General features: G+C 39.9%; 1 protein-coding gene across 2 annotated transcripts in view; it reads right to left on the bottom strand.

Moving 5' to 3' along the window:
* The window catches only part of YTHDF3 (YTH N6-methyladenosine RNA binding protein F3), a 33,512-nt gene extending 21,962 nt beyond the window's left edge, over window positions 1–11,550 (bottom strand). The window contains exons 1-4 of one of the 2 annotated variants that reach the window (XM_084797066.1): window positions 11,245–11,550; window positions 10,841–10,865; window positions 7,513–7,658; window positions 4,880–4,965 (exon numbers count right to left, since the gene is read on the bottom strand). In XM_084797066.1, coding sequence (XP_084653192.1) covers window positions 4,880–4,965; window positions 7,513–7,570 — 144 coding nt within the window. In that variant the 5' untranslated portion in view covers window positions 7,571–7,658; window positions 10,841–10,865; window positions 11,245–11,550. The remainder of the gene's footprint in view (window positions 1–4,879; window positions 4,966–7,512; window positions 7,659–10,840; window positions 10,866–11,244) is intronic. The other variant, XM_084797067.1, reaches the window with a different exon arrangement.
* Window positions 11,551–17,120: the final 5,570 nt, after the last annotated feature.

Raw genomic sequence — 17,120 nt, 5'->3', positions numbered from 1 at the left:
CTCTCTCTCCTCCCCCACCACCCCCCACCCTTCTCTCTCTAAATCACACACATAAAGTGCATAGGGGGAGACAGACTAACTAACCTTGTCTCAAAATGAAAAACAATGAGAATAAAAAGATTAGTTAATACAAGTGAGAAATAGAAAACAGAAAGAAATTGCCTAGGGGAAAAACAGGAGAACAGTGAAGAGAAAATACAGTGTTGCCAACATATAAAGGTACCAAAGTGATAAATATGGTTAATATCTAGTTCATTCCAAAACGGGTAATAGTAAAAGTTTCAAGTGTTCATGGCATAAAAAGATGTTAAAACCATGAACAATTTAAGACTCAAACACCGCAATCATGCACACAAACCCCAAAACACACTCAAGCATACATTCACACACTCAATCTCACATACACAACCACACGCAATCACACAAACATACACTCCTATGCACACACACACACTCACACAAAAACAAACCAATGCAAACTTACACATAACCATTCGTAGGCTGATAGCTTAACTACATCATTTTATCCCGTATATCTATAAATCATAACCTTATAAATACTTGTAAAAAAACAAAACAATACAAATGTATTTGTAACAGTAAGCATTTCATTCAAAAAAGGCAAAAAGAATCCTAAAAATGTCCCTGGAGGTCAATAAAAATTAAACTCTAGAACTGAAAACTTGTAATGAAAGATGGTCTATATTTTAACTGTCTTTGGTTACACACGTGCACTCAGGTTTTGCATGTCTCATATATATTTTATTTCTAAAAGAAAAAATCTAAAATATTAAAGACTACTTATAAATGTGAATGATGGCCAACTTAGGGAGAACTGATCCACTTACGGAGAATTAGAAAAGCCTATAACATTTTTAAATTAATTAAAAAACATTTTAAGCAAAACATAAAATCACTAGGTAGGAAAGGGAAGAGTTGAGAGGGCTAAAAATGATCAGAATACATCCTAGGAAATTCTCAGAGAACCAATAAAATACTTATTTTAAAAAATTAAGAAGTAAATATGTGATAAATAAAATAATAATGGCAAAATCTAAGATAAGTGTATATATGTGCTCATTATAAAAATTTTTTTCTTTATATTTAAATTTTTATATAATTTTGAAAGGGAAATATGGCATTATATATTCAAATACTGTATTTATTAACAGAATTTAACTTACCTCTTTTTGAAATGTATACAACTACATGAGATAGCGCAAAGCTGGTCCAGACTTACTATAAAGAGTGAAAGGACTCAACTTTCTACACTGCCATTTTCAATGTCAGTGATTCCATCAGACCACTTAATTTCTTTGTGTTTATAAAGACGACTTGTGCTCTACTGTAAAGGTTTGGGAGGGAGATGAAGGCAGGATCACATCAAACTTTGCAAAGTTTCTACTCAAAAGTATTCTCACTACATCTAGTCTGAGCATCAGAAGGCAGATCCAGCCAGTACTGGTTTTGGGTTATATGAACAGTGAAACAAAACTGTATCCTTTTAGGAGTAATAACTTATTTACCACTCTATTCCTATATCTATGATTGAAATTAGATGTATTATGGGGAGGAATATAAACAATGGAAAAATGATTGTTATGGTCTAATGTATCAATGAAAATAGAGGACCATCCAAACTATGCCTTTAGCGATCAGCCCTTCCTTTCCTTAGACCCCACAGAGAAGGCAAACAGCAACCTGATGCCTTGAATATTGACTCAAGCAGCTGCTGTAGGGGAAATCTTTTTGTATTATTCAAATGCTGCTTTCTGTACCATCAGAGAGCTGGGTACAGGCCTGACTTTGTAAACACTCCCTTTAACAATTTCTGATTTGTTTAATAAAGAGCTGAATGGCCAACAGCAAAGGAAGGAGAAGGCAGAACTTCTGGTAGAGATAGGAAAGAACCAAGGCAGAAAAGAGTGGCCAGCCAGACCAGGAGGAAAAGAAGTCACAGGAGTAGGTACTGAGTGAGGAGAATCTGCCTGGCTCTAGTGCCTCTCAGCTGTCAGTTTCTGTGTCATTATGCAAGCTGGTGCCCCAAAGGAGGTCCCTTGAGCTGGCCACACATAGGATATGCTAAACTTTTCTACTGCTTTGCTTTTTTTTTTTAATTAATTTATTCATATTACATCTCAACTGTTATGCCATCACTTGTATCCTCCCGTTCCTCCCTCCCTCCCACTTTCACCCTATTCTCCTCCCCTAGGTCTGTGACCGAGGGGGACCTCCTCCCCCACTGTATGGTCACAGGCTATCTATCAGCTCTCATCTTGGTGGCCTGCTTATCCTCTCTCTGAGTGCCATCAGGCCTCCTCACCATGAGGAAGTGCTCAAATATGGGGCACCAGAGTTTATGCTTTAAGAAAATTTTTCTTGCTACTTTTGCAAATCTGCACGTATTTTACTTTCAATTCTGTGAATAATTGGCCAAGAATCTAGAAACAAACACTAACCAACACTGACCACTGTAACATTAGTATTCACAAATCTACCATTTCTTTTCATCCTCTCCAATGTATGCTAATAATCTAAGCCAGCACACAAAGGAAAGTTGATAAAGAGAAATGGCCAAGAGGTAGATGAGTGAATACAGCCATGGCTTCTGAAGATACAACAAATCTAGTCTACAGTTTTCTCTTGAAAGGCTATTTGCAAATTACATGGCATCATTAACAAAAAGCCAACTGAAACATAAACCCAGACTCAATCACTATGTTATTCTGAAGATCTATAGGGAATTAATGATCTATTTCCTTCTGCCTTTAAAATGTAACACTGTAAAATATGCTGCCAGAGGAGTGAGACCAACAACATATTTTTAACAAAATCCTAGGGTTAACTGATCTGAATTAGATCCAAACCTATAAAACAATTTAAATCATCAGTCAAAAGTACTAAACACCTTTCCCAACAAGTGATTCATCTTCATTATTTATCATTTTCAAATTTATATGAACAGATTAATTTTAAAAGCACAATGTGCCGAGCCAGAAAGTTCGCTCAGCAGTTAAGAGCCTATGTTTTCCTGGAAAATCCAATTCTGGTCCAAGTACCAGGTTGGGCAACTCATAACTCCCAAATCCAGGGGATCCAATGCCCTCTTATAGTCTCTGCAGGGCCCACATACACATATAGCATATTTTCACAGACATACATATAAATAAAAATAAGTCCTGAAAAGAACCTCACAATTTATCCAGTTGAATTTTACCTGAATAACTACATCCAAGGAACTAATTAAATACCCAAATACTGGCCAACTTTAAAGTTTGTCAACCATGATCACTTGAAATATTCCAGCAATAATCTTAATTTCCACTAAACTAACAATACTCTTGAATTAATTCAGTTTTATAGTCCACCCAAAAACTCTGAATTACTTAAAATGTTATAAAACTTACCTTTAAAATTTCAGACATTTTTCCATTTTTCTATACAACCAAACTTATTTATTTATTTATTTATTTATTTATTTATTTATTTATTTTGGTTTTTCGAGACAAGGTTTCTCTGTGATAAGCTTTAGCTATCCTAGACTCACTTTGTAGACCAGGCTGGCCTCGAACTCACAGCGATCCACCTGCCTCTGCCTCCCAAGTGCTGGGATTAAAGGCGTGTGCCACCACGCCCGGCCCCCAAACTAATTTATAACATCCTATATGGCTATAGCTCTTAAAGTACATGCCTTGTTAGAAGTAATCATTTTTGGTTCTATGGAAAAACACCTGCTGGCATCTTTTCTCAGAAGCAGCAAGGATGGGTAGAATGCCCTTCCTGACAAGCACTCATAAATTCCACCATTTCTTCCCATTCCTCGTCATCTCTTTATTCCCTCCGATGTATGCTAATAATCTAAGCCAGCACACAAAGGAAAGTTGATAAAGAGAAATGGCCAAGAGGTAGACAAGAGTGAAGAAAGCCATCGCTGCTCTAAGATACAAATCAAGTAACATTCACAAACAGAAACCTTCTGTTCAAATTTTCTAACTGTATTGCTCAGTTCTATGGAAAAACTTAGTTCTTTTCCGCTAGTGTTCTCAAAAGTCTAGATTAAAGTTTCAGAGTACATTTTTCTTATCTTTTTACAAGTGAAAGAAACACTAGAAATTTGATTCCAGAATATTCTAATGAAGCCCTGAGGGCTCAATTTTTATTTTCAAATTTTGATACTAGAAGTGACACAACATTGACAATATATATGACAGAAAAAATTATTATCTAAATATCAAATACCGTTATTTTATTACTTAACATTAAATTGGCCTTATAAACAAATTCTCAAAAACTCCTAAGGTCTAGGTATGCAGCTTAACATGACTTAGCATAAACAGTATCATAGGCTCAAATCCCAGAATTAGGAGTGGGGGGAAAACTAATGATATATACTAAACCTCCATGTCTACAATAAAAAAGTATTTATAAAGTCCTTACTTCTATTAATTCTGACAAGTTAAACATTGCAGTACCTGTCAATGTAATTCAAATTTAAATGCCTTAAAATAAGAAAATATATTTAACTAAAATGGTAAGATACAAACTAATCATTGTCCAATGAAAGCTCCCAGCTAATTATGTCTAATTTCCTTTAGTTAAAAATACATGGCTGCAATAGTAAAAAATTAAACTACCTTAACATTCAACAATTCTAAGCAGAACTTATAAAAAATAATGTTAATCTTTAAATATTTTTAAAAGTTACCAACAGTCTCTAGTCTCTAGGCCATAACCCTTCAAGTGTTAATCAACCTATGCAGACAAACTAAATGAATTAATTTACATTATGTTAAACACCTATCAATTTGCTATCTACTTGGAAAAATCAGTAAAATCTAAAAACTTTACTTCCTAAAATCTGAATCTGCAGAAAACTTACCTGATTTGTCTGGCTACTTAAGTATGGCTCAAAATCATCGTCATTTACAGCATCTTTTTGATGAATCGAACCATTTTGTACTGAAACTAAAAAACATATTTGTATTAGAAGTGTTATAATTATCCTTATAAAATCATAGAACCATCTAACATTTAAAACATTTTTCAAGCCAACTCAAGGGAAGAAAAATCCTGAGTTCCTCTCTCTTTTGATTTAAGAACAATCTTTAGGAAAATATTTAATACGTGCCCCAGAAACCCTATGACCCACAAGCCCAAGGTTATGAAAGCTATAACTCTACACCCCTGTTTATCAAAATCCTAAATATCGCAACGTCAACACTGTAGTGAACAGAGTTAACATAAAAATGTTGACAAGGGCTCCCTAACATTTTGTTTGAATTTAAAATATATCTAAGTAATGCTGTACACATACATTTAAGTATGTGACCTAACTTTGTAAAAGTCGACTAATCTGATATAGGTAGAATTTCTCAGTTCTGTAACCCAGGCTAACCTTGACTTCTCAATACTTCTACTTCAGCTTGTAAAGCAACGGAAATACCTGGATGAACACAACACCATGCCCAGCCTCTAAGTAACTATTTGTGACCTAAAGATCCAAGTAATTACTTAAATGTCAAGAGTCAAAGTGGTTAACATTCATTATTTTGAAAAATCTAGAAAGGGCTGGGTATGATGCCACATGTTTATCACAGCGCTTGAAAGGCAGCAGCAAAAGGATCGCAAGGTAAAAACCAGAATCAATATGACTATACAGACAGTTTCCTGGCAGACTAGGCTATGTAGCAAGGCACTCCCATTGAAAAAGAAAAGGGCTTATGCTGTTTTCCGTTGTTTTGTTTTGGCAGTACTGGGGTTTCCAACGTGGGGCCCTGTGTATGCTATATAAGCACGCTAGTTAAAATCTGTAAAACACTGACCCTCTAACACAAGTATGCACACACACTGATTCTCAAAGGCTATGGGTGTGCAACAAATCACTGGTGAAGTGTGTGTGCAGCATGTACTGTGACTGTGAGTTCAAATCCAAACACTACTAAGACTTTCACATGAAAGTAAAACTACAATTAAGACACCAAAGATGATGATGATCACTCATGAGACACATGAGAAAACAAATCAGAAAGTAAATTAGAATCTTAAACCAGTTTACAAGCTATTTCATAAACATTGTAAAAAATCTGTGTGTGTATATATATATATATATATATATATATATATATATATACACACACACACACACACACACACACACACACACACACAAACACACACATTCACATTGAAGAAAAATTTAAAAAAAAAAAAAAAAACATTTGGACACTGTCTTAGTATCCTGTTCAGTCTCAGTGCCTGAATACAGCATATAAAACCACCTCCTGAATTTACATTTCAGGTCTACTAGGAAGGTTTCCGGTGGTCTCCAGTAGCAATTTGAGCTCACTAATCTTCTCATGACTCCTGAGGTTATTCAGGGCCTACATCATTTCATCTTAGTAGTAAATGACTATGCTCAATAATCTTTATAATACTAAATATTACAATATCTCAAATAAAACTGAAAATTATTCTGAACTAAAAAAAAAATCAAGTAAAGGTCGCTTGGATAATATTTGATATGGTATCAATATGAAATGTTACTGAAACATTAAACGAAAAACGGGAAACATGAAATGAAACAGAGGGTAACTTCAGAGGGATGTTGGTCTCCTACAACTACTGCTCAAGACTTCAATGTCACAAAGTATTGCCATCTGATGTGGGTGACGTGTATCCGAACAGCAACTCTTAACTTTGTGCTTAGTGTACATCACCTAAAATGTAATGTTGTTAGTGAACAGTGACTTATAAGCAAATATCTCTGAAATCTTCAGTTCTATGCCATTCAATAAGCAGCCGGGATGGTTCAACAGTAAAGCTACTCCGAGCACGCAGCCTTCAAAGCAGACCTCCATATCCTACCCCTCAGAGGGGACCCACAGATGAACTGGAATCTGCTGACTCCACTTACAGGATTTAACTGTATTTCATAAAACTTCAGTAGAGTTAGGCTTAAGCTAAATGGGACCCCGGAATTAAAATATGTAACAGGTACTATTAACAAAATATAAAGGAGAATGTCACAGAATCTATCCAATGCCATCTTAGAGTTGAGATAGCTACTGCAGTCTCAGCAATGCGGATACACCTGCTCTTTCCACCTGTCTGACTATTCCTTTATCCACAGTGGTGATGCACAATCTTTTACTTCTTAAAGAAAAAAAAAGGTTTCTTACTATTGGACTACTCAACTAGTATGCATAGCAACCAGTCACATAAAACAACCAATCATTTCTATCACTTGCATCAATTACTTCTTGGTTATCTAGTCCCTACGAATACAATCAAAAAGTATCCACTTAAAGGCTCTTTAATAAGATACTAACTAACACTTTAATTTCAGAAGCATGCTTTTCTTAAAACAACTGTTTTATAAGATTTTAGTTATTTAACACTGTTTAGTGACAATCTGAAATCTCAGGGTCTGAAGGTCACTGAGCAGTAAGGAAATCTAAGCCACTTCTATATTGTTTAAAAGTTCTTCAGGGGAAAAAAGAACAGATGACTTACATGTTTCTTCGCCTGTTTCCTCTGCCCTATGAAGCAAAGTCAAATCAAGATAGAACATGGGCCTGAGAAGCCAGGTGGTTCTCTGCTCTGGTCCTGACTACATCAAGTTAGGAAAGTCAACAGAAGTGTGCATCATCTTTTCCCACCTACAAAAACAGCGACAATACCATATACCCTCTATCTCCTTACAGGAATGTTGTGAGGATTAATAATATGAAGCAAAAATAATGATAGTATGGTGCTTTGAAATAATTTATTGGGGGATAGAGAGAAGATATAACATAATATTGCCAAAATATACTACCTTTCTGAAACATTCAAACAAACAATTTCAACCTAAACTACAGTTGTATAAAATGATGTACATATCCCTCCTACAGAAGGAAAAAGAAAATTGCTTTCCATGTGTTGCTTACTTACGCAAACCTAAAGGGTAAACGGAAGGGAGGGGGACAGCCCAAACGAGCATCTGACACAGGAAGGTAAAGCAAAAAGTCTTCTAATAAAGAAAATTAGAGACCAACAAATACATAATTTATCCTTAAGTTTTAACTATACTCTGGTGCTAGTTTGCCAAGTATACCAAGCAGTTCTGACATTTCATATAGGAAAAAGCTTTCGTCAAAAAAAAAAAAAAAAAAAAAAAAAAAGAGCTGGGCGTGGTGGCACATGCCTTTAATCCGAGAACTCAGGAGGCAGAGGCAGGTGGATCGCTGTGAGTTCAAGGCCAGCCTGGTCTACAAAGTGAGTCCGGGACAGTCAAGGCTACACAGAGAAACTCTGTCTCAAAAAACCATTAAAAAAAAAAGGAATAAAAAATGTAAAAAACAAACCAAACTCAGGAATTATGCTTCAGAAGCATTTTATCTTCACAAGCAGACTGACATAACTCCTTTTCGTTCCTTCAGCACAATAAGCCGCAGGAACATGCTTGAAAACACTAAAGCCAGGTAATAGGCTAACAAGGTCAGCCACAGGCAATTCAGAAAAGAAATACAGCATCTCTAAAGTCATTAAGTCAACTAGTTTCAAGATTTTTACTGATACCAACTTCTTAGGAACGTAAAATTCTTAAGCTCTGAATTTAAAATAACTAACCATATCTTTACAATGGTAAGGCAAGAAAAATACCTATACTTTCTACTTGATAACAGACTTATTATAAAACAGATATACAGACTTATTATAAAACAATTTCATTAACTTAAAGTTAATTAAGTCAGCTAAGGCAGAAGTTTTTCCTCAAACACACAAAAGTTCTTAACTGTCACTTGCTAGTAGCTGTGACTTTGCGTGTACATGATTGTGTAAGGTTGTTATGATTTCTATTATTTCAAATCAACTTAAACGACTTCAAGTATACCAATATCTTGGGGCCTGGGCCAGTAGCTTTTCTTCTCCTCAAGAGACAATGAAAGATAATTCAACAAATAGCATCTAGAGCAATAAGCTATTGTAATTATAAAAATTCTCAGAACAACAGGATTTACAGTCACTACAGAAGAAAAATTGTAAGAAAAAAAGTATAATATGCTTGGCAAATGTGGTAAATCAGTAGCTATATGCGGTAATGAAACCCAGGATTATAAAAAAAAAAAATCCCAGTCTATAACTATCATTCTAAATAAAATTATAAACTGAACAAAAAGAGTAAAAGAAAATTTGGGAGAATAAAAAAATATTCAAAAACACAATTTGTATGTGTATCTAAATACTATATCCAAAGAGATGCTACCAATTACAAATTATCACATAAAAACTTAATCTGCAGGTGATGAAGTCTGTGGCTAGCTTCTACCTATAAGGTGATTTCTAATAAGTGATATATAACAACAAAGAGGCAGCCTGGCCATACCAAAATGTATTCTGGAGTAAACCAATCTGTGGTAATACAAAACTGGCTTAGAATACCCACTTTAGATGATCTATTTTGCTGTATCCAAAAAGAACTTCACAGAAGCCACTTAGCTTAAAACAGATAACAAAACACTTAGCACTTCAAATAGCCTTGCAAAGTGCCACTCCTCATAGTTCTAGGATAAAATAGTTTATACTAGACAATAATGACCACAAATTTCACAGATAGTCAGATAAGCCAAAAAAGAAAAAAAAGAAAAAATTCCTTTTAAACTTACAAGTGTTTAATAACTAATTTTAAATTAACCTCTAATTCTGAAGTTTATAATTTTAACTGAAATAAACTGAAATTCTAAAATTAATAATTCCTATGTTTATATGCTGATATAAAGTATCATTAATTAAAATAAAGTATGCTGCCTAACACACTACAATGTATCTAGTATTTACAAATTCTCAAATAAAATGTAGCACAACATGAAGAAAATTATTCTGGGCAGAGCACTAATTATTTTCTAATTAACTAGCATTGCAACATCAAAACCCAGAGGAAAAATTTAAAAGCATCAATAGAAACAGGAAACTTACACCTAAAGGGCAATTATAGATCTAACTTTCTAAGTAGTACTTGGTTACTGGGGCAGGAAAAAAACAGGAAGCATAACTGTATTGAGCGTCATTTCCGGCACTACAAAACATTATACATAGTTCATTGTAATGTTCTTTAATTGGCACCACCCCAAGAAAGGAGTTACTGTTCTACACTAATATCACATGTTAATGTCATAATGTTTCAATCAGCTGACTGCTTTGTTCCACAGGCATAAATACAAACTACATTTATGTTTTAAATGCCTGACTTTTAATGGCAGTTTTTAAATAGCAAAGCATATAATACTAGCAGTAACTGCACAAATAATTTCCTTTTCAGGCTTTTGTAAGACACCAGATTGAGACAAATGTTGCAATCAGGGCTATACAGTAATCTTACATTCTTGCTGTTAGGAGTTCTATACTGTTGTTGCCTCCTTGCAAGCAACTTCTATTGAATCAGTGATTAGCCCCGTGATTTTCATTAATGTGACATAGAACCATAGAATGCCGCGTGGATTACAAGTTTAAATGTAATCCAGACATTTCAAACAGAACGTTCACTTTAAAAACGCACTTAACTAGACACAAACGTGGAAAATTGTATGACCTAAGTTATGTAACAAAGATAAAATGGAAAACTAAAGAAATACCATTACGCTAACTGAAATACAGCCAAGACAGCTGTTCCTTCTGAGTACTTCGGTTTCCACAAACCCAGGAGATACCTGAACGTTGGCTGTCTTAGTCGCGGTTATGTTTTTCTAACCTTCCATATTTAAAAAGAAAAAGCAAAAAGAAGAAAGGAAGAAAGCGCTTACAGTGTAAAAATAACATCAAGGAAGACCTGAGGGGTGTGTGGGGTGGGGGGACGACTCACCTTTACTTCCTTGCCCTTTAGGTCTCTGGAGCAAGACGAAAGATGTGGTAAAGGGAGGAGGGGGGTGGGGAGGAGAGGAAAGAAAAGTGTGTTAAACATCCTCGCAAACAAGTTATCCAGAACCATCCGCCGAGGAGCGAACCCCGCTAGGTCCTCCACGGCCACTCCGCCCGCCCGCCCCGCGCCGCCCTCCCCGCGCCGCCCTCCGCTTGCTTGGCCTCCAGCTCCCGCCTGCTCCGGGCCCCGCGGCGCTCGCCCAGCCATCCGGCCCTCCGCACGGCCACGGGCGCCGGCCGCGGGCTCCGCCGCCAGCGTGCACGCCGCTCCCCGGGCCAGCCGCACGCGACGGGTGGAGCGCCGCGGCTCCGGCCACCGGGGAGCCGGGGGCCCTGCTCCCTCCTCACCTGATCCACGCTAGTGGCTGACATTCTTCACCGAAACCCGAGAGGAGCCGCCGCCGCCGCCGCCGCCTGGGCCTCCCGCGAGCACTCACAGCAGCCGGCTGCCGCCCTCGCGAAGCTCCGATCCAGCCGCCGCCGCCGCCGCTGTCGCGGGCTCCAGAGAGCGGGCTCGCGTCCGGGAGTCGTGGAAGGGGCCCGAGCTCGCCGCCGACACACGGCTCGTCCCCGCTCTCCCTCCGTTCCTCGGGCCCACAATGGCGGACAAGCTCCTAAGCCCCACTTCCGCTCCGGGCCGCCCTGACCTTCCGCTATCCAGCCTGACGTCCACGCACACCTCGCAGTTCCTCCTCCTCCTCCTCCCTATACCCCCCCCCCCACACTCCCGCCACGGACTTGGGCTCCGCCCCCCGCTTTTACGTCATCTAAAACGGGGGGCGGAGCGGGAAGGGGTGGGGGCGGGGCCTGCCGTACTCAGGACGCATGCGCGGGACGCTCCACGTCGAGCTCGCGCCCGGTTGGTCTGGCGCCACGGAAGGGAAGACTGAGCCACCAATGGGCTCCGACCTCCGCCGAGCCAGTTCGGCGTTTGAACACTGCTCTGTGGCTGCTTTGTTCCTCTCCGCTTGCGTTGGTTCGGTTTTTATTGAATAAAATAGCCTCTGGACCGAGGAACAGTTGCAAGACTGCGCTCCCACCCCACCCCCGGAATCCTGTTAGAATAGAATTCCACTAGAAACCAGTAACTTTACTTTCTTACCAGTTGGGAAAAACAAAGGAAGTAGGTCCGTTTCTATGTTTAAAACCTTTTTATTGAATTCCAGTCAAAAAAAAAAAAAGGTTTCTTACTTTACAGGTGTAGTGTGAACTCCTTATAAAGAAATGACCTAACCAAAGCCTTTCAAAACCACCCAGTGCTAACCTATAAAGCAGCAAGTTAGAAAAATAAAATTTTTGGACGTAGAACCACCATGTTTTAGAAGCACCTAGTGAATGCTACTTTTCATGTAAAGCCCCAAAGGGCGTTTTTATGTATGGTCGGCCCAAATCCCTTCCCCAGAATTCTGTTCCAACCCCAAGCTCCGAATCCTTCTGTTTCCCAAAGTTCTCCTCGCTCTCCCTTGTTCTGCCCACCTTCTACTCCCACAGACGTGCTTAGCTCAAGAGGAGTTGATTGAGAGAGGCGCTTCGGCTGGGAAATTGCGAGTGCACTAGGGAAAGAATAGGAAAGCTTGCAGGTTGGCTTTGCTCCTATCTGAGAAGCACAGCTTTGGAATCCCATGAATCTCCGCCTGAATTCTTACCTGGCAATGATTAGTTTATAACCTTGGAAAGGTCACTGATCCTAAACCTTGGTTTCGTGAATAAATAAGAGCTGGCCTGTAATCAGCGGCGGGAGTAGGCATCCCACAACCGCGGCAGTGGACAGCAATTCTTGTCTCCTTTGCTGAGTGAGTGAGTCCCTTCATCAAAATTGTAACTTAGTATTCATTAAATGCCAGGCGCTGCGGTTGATTAAATACTCACAGTATCTTGTGTATTGACTGCTGCTATAAAAACTGAAGGCTGAGTGAAGTGGCACACGCCTTGAACCCCAGCACTTGAGGGCAAAAGCAGGACAATCTCTGTGAGGTAGAGGATAGCTGGGTCTGCACTAGTGAGTTCCAGGACAGCCAGAGCTACGTAGCGAGACCCTGTCTCAAAAACCAGCACGGTAAGCTGAAGAAACAAATGCAAGGCCAGCAAGATCTCTGGGCACTTGCAACAAAAACTATGCCTGGTAGGGTACAGAGGTGGTAAGGGGGGAACCACTCCTGAAATGTTTCCTCTGACCTCCTCGTGTGCACCCACGCAGACACAAATGCAAGATAAATAAATAAATACGAATAACGGGCCAAAAAAATGGTCCATCAGTTAAAAGCAAGCCCTGTGTTGACAGGGGCCTGAAGTTGAGCTCCCACCGCCTACCACCTGTATTTCACAAACACCTACAACTTATCTTCGGAGGTTGGATGCTTTCCTCTGGCCGTCATGAAAAGACGCACTCACGTGCACACACCCACACAGAGAGACACACATAGCATCTCTCTGATAGGTACTCTCCGCTGACGAAATGAGCCAATTCAATCCAAATCAAAGTATATGAAAGTAGGTTTATTGGGGGCAGCTCTCAGGTGGGGTCACTGATCTAACAGAGGAGGTCGGGGAAATTGCCATGCACACTGGGAGAGGGAGGTAGGGGAGAGAGAGAGACAGAGAGAGACAGAGAGCCAAAATGTCTGGATATCTTGGTGAGAGAGCCTCTGGAGGAAAGGAAGCTCAACCCTTGGGCTAGAAAGTTCAAGTAGGGACTGAGGGATTCTGGGAGAACCTGGAGGCCAGGTCCACTTTGATATGCTATGTAGGAATCTCAGCCAGTTGGCCTTGGCTTGAGTCCCAACGCTGGGGATAGAAGTAGTGATAGAGGACTTGCCTAGAATACGAAGGCCGTAGGTTCAAGGCTCAGCCCCCAGTACTGCACAAAGGAGAGCACAGAGGGGAAAAGGACAGGAAGCCCTAACTAGTTTATGAGACAGAATTTGAGTTTCTCCACAGCCTCCACATAATGCTACCTAACGGCATAACTTTCTCGTGGATTTCTCTTCTTCATTTCTGCATTCCAAATAAACTCTGTGTTTCCTTATTACGGCCTTTCCTCCTAAAAATGAAGTCTGAACTTGATTAGTAGAATGATAATTTCCTGCTTTAAAAAAAAAAATCCATCTAAATTAAAACAAAGTTTTTACTGCCGCTGAGAACAAAGCTCAGGAACTTGCTTCAGCCAGGCACACTCTCTCGCTGAACTTTGCCCCCAGCCATCCTCAACTTTCTGAAGTGTCTAAAGACTAGCTAAGACCATTTCTAGTTCTGCTAAGAGTCTGTAGATAAACCAGGGGAAATGCTTCTTTTGTAAAACCTAGACGGTAGACAAACCGCTCTTCTAGAGGGCCATGGGGTACATCAGCCTCACCGGCTTCGTACCGTAGTACACAGAGTGCAGGAAAAAGGAGGGCAGGTTTGACTGCAGCCATCCACCATGTCCGGCTTGATGTTCCTAGGCAGCGAAGCTCCTTTCTGCCTAACAGTACCTTTTGTACGATTTTTTTTTATGTGCATTCAATTTAGGTTCAACTACGGGTGCCATCAAATTCAAAATAGCAGGTATTTAATGGTAATCTGTCTTTCTTCTCTGCAAATGCTATGCAGAAGTTGTCTGAGGCTGAAACTGCCGCAGTGTTAGGTGTTTCTCAACTATGCCGTAGGCCAATCAATGAAATGGCAGGTTTCATGAAGGAGAAAGTTTATTCACCAGAAAGTTAAGTATGGAGTAGGCAAATCTCAATTTACCTCCCTAAAGATAGCATTTAGGGATATTTCTAAAGTAAATCAGGCAGGCAATCAAAGGAATGGAGTCAGGTATGGAGTAGGCAAATCTCAATTTATGTAGGAACCAGGCCCGACTGGGCTGCCTGCCTGTCTTGCTGTTTCATGTCCTGTTTCTAGCAGCTTCCGTGTCTGTGTTTATGTTGGTCAGCTGGTCATGTTTACTGCTCTGAGAATGCACCCCACCCCTCCTCAGGACTTTTCCTCCTGTGTGCAATTACCTCTTGAGGGATTTCACCTGCAAATGGCATTCCTGTTTTGCTGCCTATAAGAAGGCTCTTTGAACACTGAATAAAAAAACACTGCTGCTGCTCTCTTAGCATGAAGAACGCGCTGTGTTATTGTGTGTGTATATGTGTGTGAGTTAAACGCGCAGTCCTTCGCCCCTTGACTTGGTACCACGGTGGCATTTAGGGATATTTCTAAAGTAAATCAGGCAGGCAGTCAAAGGAATGAAGAAAAGAAGGTGATTCCAGATAAGGAAAAGTGTTACGTGACCTATGTATACATGATCAAACTTGTGGAACGTGTGCTCAGAACATGGCGGTATAGTGTGAGCATGCTCTAGGTGTCATCCACTAAATACTGACTCAAGAAAAAAGGCTTAGTGGTTATCAGTGATGGGAGCGCCTTCCATAGGCTTGAAGAACAATATAAACTTATTACATCCATAGGAAAGCTAATGGCAACCTATTACTTAGTATTGTGTCACTGAACATCCATGTGGCATAATATGTAGGAAGACAAAGAGGAAGGATTTATTGTGTCTCCTGTGTCTTAATAGCTGTTATTCACCGTTACTTGGTCCATTGTTGCTGTTTCTGGGGAGCATTCAGTAAACCAAAGTGACTCACTTCCTGCTGGGCAGGAGGCACGCAGAGTGGGCAGGCTGGATATATATACCCTTCAAAGATGCGCTCCCCTAATGACCTGTCTGTCCCAGCCAAGCACCGCCTCAGAGTCCGTTCAGCTGTGGATTAACCCTCTCATGAGGCTACAAGCCTCAAGATACAGTGTAAAATCTAGCAATCCTTTTTGACATATGGGCCTTCAGAAAACATTTTTATATTTTAAACCCAAGTGGAGCATGGTATCTAAACTTTGGAACATAAGTAGCTAAAAGTAAGTTTATCCTGGGTTTCACCTCTGAGAGTTCCACCAGTGGCCCAGATGTGGCTACTCTGCTCCCAGGGAGCTTTACCACTCCCATCGTACAAAAAATGAAGAAGGAAACAAACAAGCAAGCAAGCAACAGAGAGAGCGGGATTGGGGAGAGGACGGACTCTCTCTCAGAATGTTCCATAGCAATTTTATTTTCTACTTCTGTCCACCTCCTACTAATTACAGCGCTGTTCTCTGAAAATACTTGGTTTCAGGGAAACGGAAACATGTATTGAGAAATTTAGGCTTAACTGAGGATCAAGAAAGTTCCCACCCAGGAAGAATAATAGATGACAAGAGCCGGGCATGGTGGCGCACACCTTTAATCCCAGCACTTGGGAGGCAGAGGCAGGAGGATCCTTGTGAGTTCCAGGCCAGCCTGGTCTACAAAGCAAGTCCAGGACAGCCAAGGCTACACAGAGAAACCTTGTCTTGCAAAAACAAAAAATAGATGACAAGAAAGATACATAATAAGTAATGAACAGTGTTCTAACTCTTTTCCAGATTCACTCTGGTAGCTAGTAGTTAAACTTTTCTTTTAAATGTTTCCAAGACTTCAGCTAAATATTTTAAAATCCTGAATTATCTTTAAGTAACTAAGTGAAACAAACACAGAAAATGCATAGGATTGACTGCTGCATTTTATTATTTATTTATTTATTTATTTTTAACACATTTTTATTGAAAAATAAAATAATTCATATTACATCTCATTTTCTATCCCATCCCATGCATCCTCCCATTCCTCCCTCCCTCCCACTTTCACCCCAATCCCCCTTTCCTATAACTGTGACTGAGGAGGACCTCCTCCCCCTGAATATGGTGACTGCTGCATTTTAAAGGTAATATATAAGTCATACTAGTGGCTAAGAATGTTGAATAAGGCAACTAATGTGTGAACCATTAGTCTGCGAATTTGATTCTAAGTCCTACTTAGAGTAGAATTTTTCCAGGTAGTTCTGACTTTCAGCCTTTCCATATGGACTCACTCTCCACCACTACCATAACAGGCCTGCAGGAGCCCCAGGGTGTGCGCCCATGTGTGTGCACGCGCGTGCGTGCGTGCATGCGTGTGCGTGTGTGTGTGTGTGCGCGCGCGCGTGCGTGCTCTCTCTTTCTTCCACCTCCTCTGATTACAAAAACCTGGCCTTGTTAAAAGCCCAAAACAATGACAAACAAATGATTCCCAGGTATCTAAAGCTCTGCCCGATGCTTCCAAAGTCTTTGATTTCTAAGGCTCTACCTCTCAACTCTTAAAAATCTTTTCTTTCTGATTCCTTTACACTCTTCTCTCAGAA

Source organism: Acomys minous, assembly GCF_964271855.1.
Source record: "Acomys minous genome assembly, chromosome: 9".
Classification (NCBI taxonomy): domain Eukaryota; kingdom Metazoa; phylum Chordata; class Mammalia; order Rodentia; family Muridae; genus Acomys; species Acomys minous.
The sequence above is the reverse complement of the archived record's forward strand: the minus strand, read 5'-3'. Positions and strand labels throughout refer to the sequence as shown.